General features: G+C 37.5%; 1 protein-coding gene across 4 annotated transcripts in view; it reads right to left on the bottom strand.

The window, feature by feature from the left end:
• The window catches only part of mfsd1 (major facilitator superfamily domain containing 1), a 28,464-nt gene continuing 18,181 nt past the window's right edge, over positions 1 to 10,283 (bottom strand). For 2 of the 4 annotated variants that reach the window (XM_061973017.1, XM_061973018.1), the window contains exon 16: positions 4,588 to 5,352. In XM_061973017.1, coding sequence (XP_061829001.1) covers positions 5,349 to 5,352 — 4 coding nt within the window. In that variant the 3' untranslated portion in view covers positions 4,588 to 5,348. Of the gene's footprint in view, positions 604 to 4,375; positions 4,482 to 4,587; positions 5,353 to 10,283 lie in introns of those variants that run through there. The other 2 variants (XM_061973014.1, XM_061973016.1) reach the window with 2 other exon arrangements.

Below are 10,283 nucleotides of genomic sequence, written 5' to 3'. Positions count from 1 at the left end.
TAGATTTTTTTTCTGCACTTTTATTTCAGATTGGGTGACGAAATATAAATGACTAACTCTTATCAAATTATATGTTTTAGTTAACACTCAACTGCTTTGATTTATTTGGCACGATGCAACCTGGAGGGACTGTAAACGTGGCAAATGTGCTGAGTAGGCACACACACTTGGACACATCACAAAGGTTGTGAATAAAAAAAAAAGGTAGGAGTTAATACCGTCAAAATAATTTTCGTCTTTGTGAAATTGTGTTGTAATAAAATAAAAAAGCATAAAGTGTGACATATGTGCTCTGTGTCCCAAAGAGCTGACTTACTTAAAACTGAACAAAGGGAAACTAGATACCTGTCCACACAGAATAGCAATCACCCATGTGACTGTGATGACTGAAAGTGCCTTGAAGGGGAAACGTGATGTCTTCCTTAAGTTCAATAGGGGACTTTGTACAGTAAACAGTCTCGTCTATTGTTGTTGTCAGTGCATACTTGTCTGAAGTCACATAGCTAAAATGCCAGAGGTGTGCAGACGGCCAGATGAAGGGCATCACTTTAGAACACTCCTGTGGGCGAGCGATGACAGATGGGTCGAGCAGTGGCCTGGCAGCTGAGGGCAAAGAGGGAAATGGAGGATAAGACCTCATTTGTAACAGAGGAGATAGTAATAAATAAACAAATACATCAGTGGGGCATCAAAATCAATCCCTATAGCTCACTATAAAGACCTGCTGTACCAGATTAGAGGCTTAATCGGTTACAGTGGAGCCGCCTGCTTCTAAATGCATCCTTTTTTTTGTCACGTCTTTTGAAAAAATACGCCTCTTAAGTTGCAAAAAACTCAAACAACTCTTTAGAATATCTTGTGATATAGTAATGGCAAAGAAGAAAAAGGTGACGACAACCATAGAAGAGTAGTACAGAGCAGTGTACAATACTAGATGGACTAAGCAACATGAATAGTAAAAGAAAACGTGAACCTGCATCACAAAGTCAGCCTCATTCACATCATTCCCTGGGCTTTTGCAAAGTTTAACGACACCAGCGTTTTGAAAGAAGGATGAAGTGATAGACGGAAGGTAAAAATATAATACATCTATTTGTGGCAGCATAGGAAAAAACATATGTACCAGTTGTACTGTTAGCATATCATTACCCATAACTGTGGTGCATTTGAAGACCTCTGATTAAGGTTAGAAACCGAAGTGTCACTATGTTATAATAATAATAATAACAATCATCAGAATAATCATGTAATTTGATAATTCATATTGTCCAAAATTGATAAACTTATGTCTAACAACTAATCTCTACTTTACACTCTGAAGTAAAAGGGAAACCTGACAAATGTATAATCATATTTAAGGGACAAATTACAGGTTGTAGCATTATTTAAATTCATATTCTGCCACATTATATTGAATGTGTTGGCCTTTTTCAAAAATATCCAAATATTTTAGGGGTGTTTAGATGTGTTGTAGATATGTAAATCTCATATGTACAAAGTCAAAAACTTAATTAAGGTTTTTCGTGTGTTTTAAAAAGCTGGTTTGAACCAAAGCAATGCAAAAATAGTTTGTTTTTTTAGTGGATTTTAACATACTACATGTGTGTGAATGGTGCAGTTAAGAATGGAAGGCACAGCATTAGCTACTATGCCTATGCCCCTTCAATAGCCAATTATGTATAAGATTATACGACAGGAAAGTTTACAGCTGATACTCATGACATTTAAGCATGTCAAAAGTGCACTTAATACCGTATTTTTTGGAGTATAAGTCGCACCGGAGTATAAGTCGCACCTGACGAAAATGCATAATAAAGAAGGAGAAAAAACATATATAAGTCGCACTGGAGTATAAGTCGCATTTTTGAGGGTAATTTATTTGATAAAACCCAACACTAAGAACAGACATTTGAAAGGCAATTTAAAATAAATAGAGAATAGTGAACAAAAGGCTGAATAAGTGTACGTATTATGAGGCATAAATAACCAACTGAGAACGTGCCTGGTATGTTAACGTAACATATTATGGTAAGAGTCATTCAAATAACTATAACATATAGAACATGCTATATGTTTACCAAACAATCTGTCACTTCTAATCGCTAAATCCCATGATATCTTATACGTCTAGTCTCTTACGTGAATGAGCTAAATAATATTATTTGATATTTTACGGCAATGCGTTTATAATTTCACACATAAGTCGCTCCTGAGTATAAGTCGCACCCCCGGCCAAACTATGAAAAAAACTGCGACTTATAGTCCGAAAAATACGGTACATGACCAATAATTGATGACGGCAAAATTAGAAAGAGATTAGGAGAGCAAAGGTTATTAAATTTTACAATTGCAATGTATGTGCAAAATTTTTTTTTTTTCCACATAATAACCAAAACTCTAATATGTTGTAGTATCTCCTTTGGCCTAAAAAAGATTATGTTCAGGAATTCAAGCAAAAAAACTGCAACATAATTTGACAAGGTTTTTGTAAAACAGTACATTTGAAAATGTATTAAAATTCAGCATTAACATATGATTAAAGTGTATTAACCATGGCAGAAACATACAGATTATGTTGGTAACTAAATAACAATATTGTTGATTCAAGGCAGCTGTGGCAAAAGCCTTACACCTTATTGGGTGTTGAGCTTAAACAAACCCCAAAACCAGTGAAGTTGTCACGTTGTGTAAATGGTAAATAAAAACAAAATACAATGATTTGCTAATCCTTTCCTACTTCTATTCAATTGAATAGACTGAAAAAGACAATATATTCAACGTTCAAACTGGAATACGTTATTTTTTGCAAATATTAGCTCATTTGGAATTTGATGCCTGCAACATGTTTCAAAAAAGCTGGCACAAGTAGCAAAAAAGACTGAGAAAGTTAAGGAATGCTCATCAAAGACTTATTTGGAACATCCCACAGGTGAACAGGCTAATTGGGAACAGGTGGGTGCCATGATTGGGTATGAAGGCGGCTTCCATGAAATGTTCAGTCTTTCACAAACAAGAATGGAGCGAGGGTCACCACTTTGTGAACAAATGCGTAAGCAAATTGTCCAACAGTTTAAGAACAACATTTCTCAATGAGCCATTGAGAGGAATCTCACCATTTAAGGTCTGTAATATCATCAAAAATTTCAGATAATCTGGAGAAATCACTGCACGTAAAATTAAATGCCCGTGACCTTGAATCCCTCAGGCGGTACTGCATCAAAATCCGACATCAGTGTGTCAGGGATATCACCACATGGGCTCAGGAACACTTCAGAAAACCACTGTCAGTAACTACAGTTGGTCTCTACATCTTTTAAATGCAAGTTAAAACTCTACTATGCAAAGTGAAAGCCATTTATCAACAACACCCAGAAATGCCGCCTTCGCTGGGCCCGAGCTCATCTAAGATGGACTGATGCAAAGTGGAAAAATGTTCTGTGGTCTGACGAGTCCACATTTCAAATTATTTTTGGGAACTGTGGACATTGTGTCCTCCGGAACAAAGAGGAAAAGAACCATCCGGATTGTTCTGGGCGCAAAGTTCAAAAGCCAACATCTGTGATGGTATGGGGGTGTATTAGTGCCCAAGGCATGGGTAACTTACACATCTGTGAAGGCACCATTAATGCTGAAAGGTACATACAGGTTTTGGAGCAACATATGTTGCCAACCAAGCAACGTTATTGAGGACGCCCCTGCTTATTTCAGAAAGACAATGCCAAGGCACGTGTTACATCAACGTGGCTTCATAGTAAAAGAGTGCGGGTACTAGACTGGCCTGCCTGTAGTCCAGACCTGTCTCCCATTGAAAATGTGTGGTGCAATATGAAGCGTAAAATACCACAGCGGAGACCCCGGACTGTTGAACAACTTAAGCTGTACATCAAGCAAGAATGGGAGATAATTCTACCTGAAAAGCTTCAAAAATGTGTCTCCTCAGTTCCCAAACGTTTACTGAGTGTTGTTAAAAGGAAAGGCCATGTAACACAGTGGTGAACATGCCCTTTCCCAACTTTTTGCAATGTGTTGCTACCATTAAATTCTAAGTTAATGCTTATTTGCAAAAAAAAATGTTGTTTCTCAGTTTGAACATTAAATATCTTGTATTTGCAGTCTATTCAATTGAATATAAGTTGAAAAGGATTTGCAAATCATTGTATTCTGTTTTTATTTATGATTTACACAACGTGCCAACTTCACTGCTTTTATGTTTTGTAAATGTACAAGCAGGGTATGTTTCTAATATAATTGATTTACAAAGAAGCAAACACATCAACCAGCATCATATAAAATATTATGGTCAACTTTGGATGTTCCACTGCAATAAAGTAATAGATTAGCATTTTAAATGACAAAGTGTGAGCGTGTACTATACCTGTGTTCCCAGCCTTGAGAGATAGCGGTTGCGTAAGCCAAAAGCAGACATAGGTGTCAATCTCGCCAATTCACCGTCTGTCAGCTGACTGGGCCGCCGTCTATTCCTGCACATAACAAGAACAAAGTTACCACCTTTAAGCAAGTGCTACAGAAAAGTGCAATTGTGAATATTACCACATGAAAGGGAAATACAACAAACTCAGAAAGTCGTTTTATATCAATCATCTTTTATCAAAAATGTTACTTGGTTTGACAAAAATAGCTCAAGTTTTGAACAGCGAAAATGCAGTCCTTAAAAGGACATGTATTCTTAAAAATATAAAATGGCATAGTGGTTAAACGTAGACAAAAGTGCCTCATGTTTCACTCAAAGTACCCCTAAACCAGTCAGGAGCAAATGAAACAATTGGGAAAATTGATGTTGGTAGTTTTTAACATTTAAAAAGAACAAATGCTCTTGTATCCACCAAATTAAAACAACTCACTTTGTCTGAGCAGAGGCCAGAAAATACTGCAAATACTCATCAATGATATGTACAAAAGACAACATGACACATAAACACATTTAAAAAGTACTGTGGAGTACACATAAAACTAATACGGTTATTGAAGCTTTCATGGATTGTTAAGGATTGTCAGGAACTTTTCCATTCTGATACAAAAAGGCTATAAAGAAGTTCAAGCCACTCAACTTTCTTTTTAAACCGAAGAAAAACAAAAAATGAGGCAAAACAGAATTTAAAAAATGCCGCTTAAATGTGTCCTTCACGTTAACACAAGCAAATATCATATCCAGACATTCAGGTTTGGTGTTGAAGCGCCACTGATGACGGTGGTGGGCGGAGTCAGTGGCGCAGTCCCGCCCCCACGTTCCATGACTGACAGCAGGGGTGGACAATGCAGCCAGCTGGCCCTGTACGCTCAAGACTGAGTGCCGTCCCTCAACATCATCATCATCGTCATCATCATTATTATCTGGAAAATAGCAGCAACAGAAATTAGACACATTAGTCAGCTACATAAAACTTAGAAAAAAGACAAACAGATGGACTTAATTTCCCTATTGTGAACACTCTCAGACAAAGAATGGGGACGGAAAGAAGTGCCACCCACCGAGACAATCGTGCACGTATTTTGCAAATCCAAAATAAACTCAAGGGAATTGTGTGTGTGTGTGTGTGTGTGTGTGTGTGTCAACTATTTTCTGACTTGTATTAACCAACATTTTCAATACCCCATGTTTGTTTTGCTATATTACTTGTTTAATAAATAACACCTCAGCATTGACTGCTTCCAGCACGTAAACAGCAAATGTCATGAATGCCTCATTTTGTCTTGATCAATATAACATTTGTATTAAAATCCTGCATGAAAAAATCATACAAAATAAAATAACTATTGGGGCATCTAATTGGCACCCGGTCAAAAAACATAAGCATTAGCAGCTTTGGCTGTTAGCAATTTTCTGATTTAGTCCACAAAATGGCATTAGCTGCATCTGAACGATTATACCGTATTTTCCGCACTATAAGGCGCACCTTCAATGAATGGCCTATTTTAAAACTTTGTTCATATATAAGGCGCACCGCATTATAAGGTGCACCGCACTATAAGGCGCACCGGATTATAAGGCGCATAGAATAGACGCTACAGTAGAAGCTGAGGTTACGTTATGCATCCATTAGATGGAGCTGCGCTAAAGGGAATGTCAACAAAACAGTCAGATAGGTCAGTCAAACTTTATTAATAGATTACAAACCAGCATTCTGAAAACTCTGTTCACTCCCAAAATTAATAAACAGCTGTTTTATTATTTTCCCCGAGGTAAAGTCAGTGACGTGGTATTTCGTTTATCTTTTAACAACAGCAAGGTATAACATGTAGTGCAACATTTATATCACATACACTGCAAAAACTGAAATCTAAGTAAGGTTAAATATCTCAAATAAGGGTGATATTTGCTTATTTTCTGTCTGATAAGATAATTCTTCTCACAAAGCAGATTTTATGTTAAAGTGTTTTACTTGTTTTAAAGGTTTTGGTCCTAAGTGATCTCAGTAAGATATTACAGCTTGTTGCTGAGATTTGATGACCATTTGATGACCATGCTTGAAACTAGAATATCAACTGATGCAAAGCTGTGTCATCTACACTCACAAGTATAAAACTACTTTTTTAAAGTAATAATTCTTACTTCAAGCATGAAAAAAAATCCTGATGCCGAACACATATCATTATGTCAAGATAATGGCACTAGCATTTACTTAATTTAAGAATATTTTTCAACATATTGAGCAAAAAGGTCTCTTTTTTTCTACCAAGAAAAGTGCACTTGTTATTAGTGACAATATACTTATTTTAAGGTATTTTTGGGTTCATTGAGGTTAGCTAATTTTACTTGTTTTGGAAAGTCTTGACAAGCCAAATGTTCTTGTTCTATTGGCAGATAATTGTGCTTAGTTCAAATAAAATACCCCTAATTTTTGTATTTCTTTTTCTTGTTTTTGAACACTGACTTTTTGCAGTGTATAAGGCGCACCGGATTATAAGGCGCACTATCAGCTTTTGAGAAAATTGGAGGTTTTTAGGTGCGCCTTACAGTGCGGAAAATACGGTAAGTGGTCAACAGCCAGGAGCTTTATCTATTTCTCTGTGCACTTTAAAACTCAGATGTTGGTATGAAACTCATTACAACTTATATACACTTGCCATACTGTCGTTTGCAGAGTAATAATAGATCAATTCTTGCTCTTCATACGTATTACTGCATTGGTTCTGTTGCTGCCGTGTTGAGAATTATGTACACCAACAAAGGCCAAGTTGTTTTTTTCCACTGTCTCTAAATCATTATTAAAGTTAAATTATGAAGTTGTATTGAATGAGTTTCAAAATTTCAGAAATAATTCCTTGTCCTCTCGAGGTTGAGGTAACTTAATGGCCCAGCTATAAATATAGCATGTACAGTAATTACATGTTCAGTGTTCACCTGCATGTTATCAACAACCAATGAAAATAAGTTTTATCCCGCCATGTTTATAGTATCTCTATCCTCCAAAAAAACACATATTTACACTTCAAATCACACGTCCTCCACTAACTTTGTATTGGAGACACTCAGTAGGCTGAAAAGGCGTTCTTATCTTCAATGAACCAAGTGTCGACAACCTTGGATTATATTTGAATGTTTTGAACAGACACATAATCTAATGAGATCCAATAAATGTATCCCTCTACAAAAAGGTTATCGACTAGCACAGATGTAGTAATACAACAATAAAGTATGTTTATTATTGAGGTTGTAATTTGCAATGCTGAACTCCAAAGCATTATTTGAGATGTATTGATATTTGATCTGCCTTTGTGAGGGGGAGATTACAAAAACATCTGGTCTCACTCACTAGCAATAGTTTACAGCTAGAGATTGACATCACTTTATTTTTCAACCATTAGACTGGAGAAAGTGAGTTTGAAGGACAGTGCTGAGAAGAAGAATTAAAGAGAGAAATCATCAAAAATAATACCGTGCAGCCAACTCGGCGAGGCAGTTGGAGTGTAGCACTGCTGACGCAGAAGGAGTCTAACGCCAGCCAAGGATGCTAAAATAATATCTAACCGACGGACTTTTATCCATGAAATGATGGAGAGGCAGCTGATGGTGTGTTTGACAGAGAAGAAGCTTGAAAGAGATACCATAAAAGTCCACTTTCAAAGGTAAATGCTGTAGGGGGGTCCTCACATCTGCGGTCCCCTCCAAGGTTTCTCATTGTCATCCCATTGGGTTGAGTTTTTTCTTGCCCTGATGTGGGATCTGAGCCCAGGATGTTGTTGTGGCTTGTGCAGCCCTTTGAGACACTCGTGATATAGGACTATATAAGTAAACTTTGATTGATTCAGTGACTGTACATTAATAATACATTACTTCATAGAACTACTGTGGTTGTTTGAAGCCCATTCTATTGTGTTGTTTATCCATAAAATATTTTTAGCTAAAGATTTTTTTCTTTTTAAAAAGGCATGTTAAACAACAATTCAATTCATTTCGAAGGCGACATTGATTTGAGATACAAGTGTTTTGAGTTAAGAGCTCCATCAGAACGTCCATCCATCCATTTTCTACCGCTTGTCTAATACGGTATATTTATCTCGTTGCCAATACTGAGCAAGTTATCTTTTGTAAAGCCAGAGTTTATAAAGCTCTGTGGGTATACCTTACTACCTGACCAGCGACAGTGGGGTTTTTAGCAACAGATACACTAATTAATTACTAATTCAAATAATACAACATTTTTATAGTGAAATATTGTGTGTTACTACTGTGGTGATCCCGAGCCAATATGCGATAGTCAGAGATGTACTTCAGTTTTGCTGAGGCCAAGAAGCTTTATTAACTAGCAGTAACAACAGGCAGTTAGGCTTGGGCGGATAACACAATTTGCAGGATGATATGCTGTCCCAAAAATTATGAATCAATACTATTGTCAGAATTATTTTGAAATCAAATTCAGCACTAACGCAATAATAAAAATTAAATGAATAATTAGATATGGAACATCTTGAAGTGCAGTATTTACCCCAGCTGCAAAATCTGTCGAGTTTTGTTTAGTTGTCTTTTTTGTTGCCATCACTTTCAAACAAATTTGGCATACTGGCTCGTTCGTTCGTGTTGATGGGCTCATGTTGCTGATATGGTTTGAGCCATGACTAGCGAGGATATGTGCGCACATCCTGTGTGTGCAAGCTTGCGGTCCCGCCTCCGCCCACGGAGACAAAGATTATGGATGACTGACCGGAGGTTTCACTTTGTTTATTTAATTCTGCTATTGAATAAACACGGTCAGGTGTTAAGAGCAAAGCACCGTTTGAAAGCAAGAAATTAAGAAAACAAACACACACGGACATGGCAATTTATCGACGAGTTAATTTTCATTTATAGTTTGATTAATTGATTTACTGAGTATCAGCCCAGGTCACCACGCAGAGTACAGGAACCAAAATGTCTCCACATGTCGACTGCTAGCCCTGTGCTAACACAGTTAACTCCATGTCACTCAACAGGCGCCGCTGTTATTATGAAGTTTAATTTCATGAAACATTTCTTAATGGCATGCCAGACATTTTACAAAGAAACGTAATAATTACTTTCCGTGCTCACTAGTTACATTTAGTAATTCTGCTTAGTTGAATTACCTTTTGGGGAAAATAATTGTACATACACTATATTGCCAAAAGCATTTGGCCACCCATCCAAATGATGAGAATCAGGTGTCCTAATCACTTGGCCCAGCCACAGGTGTATAAAATCAAGCACTTAAGCATGGAGACTGTTTCTACAAACATTTGTGAAAGAAAGGGCCGCTCTCAGTGATTTCCAGCGTGGAACTGTCATAGGATGCCACCTGTCCAACAAATCCAGTCGTGAAATGTCCTCGCTCTTAAATATTCCAAAGTCAACTGTTGGCTTTATTATAAGAAAATAAAAGAGTTTGGGAACAACAGCAACTCAGCCCCCAAGTGGTAGACCACGTAAACTAACAGAGAGGGGTCAGCGGATGCTGAAGCGCATAGTGCAAAGACTTTCTGCACAGTCAGTTGCTACAGCGCTCCAAACTTCATTTGACCTTCCAATTAGCCCACGTACAGTACGCAGAGGGCTTCATGGAATGGGTTCCCATGGCCGAGCAGCTGCTTCAAAGGCATACATAACCAAGTCCAATGCAAAACGTGGGATGCAGTGGTGTAAAGCACGTCGCCACTGGACTTTAGAAAAGTGGAGACGCCTTCTCTGCAGTGATGAATCACGCTTTTCCATCTGGCAATCTGATGAACGAGTCTGGGTTTGGAGGTTGCCAGGAGAGCTTAATATTTCGGACTGCATTGTGCCGAGTGTGAAATTTGGTGGAGGAGGA

The sequence above is a fragment of the Nerophis lumbriciformis genome, linkage group LG17 (genome assembly GCF_033978685.3).
Source record: "Nerophis lumbriciformis linkage group LG17, RoL_Nlum_v2.1, whole genome shotgun sequence".
In the NCBI taxonomy this organism is placed as follows: Eukaryota; Metazoa; Chordata; class Actinopteri; order Syngnathiformes; family Syngnathidae; genus Nerophis; species Nerophis lumbriciformis.
The sequence above is the reverse complement of the archived record's forward strand: the minus strand, read 5'-3'. Positions and strand labels throughout refer to the sequence as shown.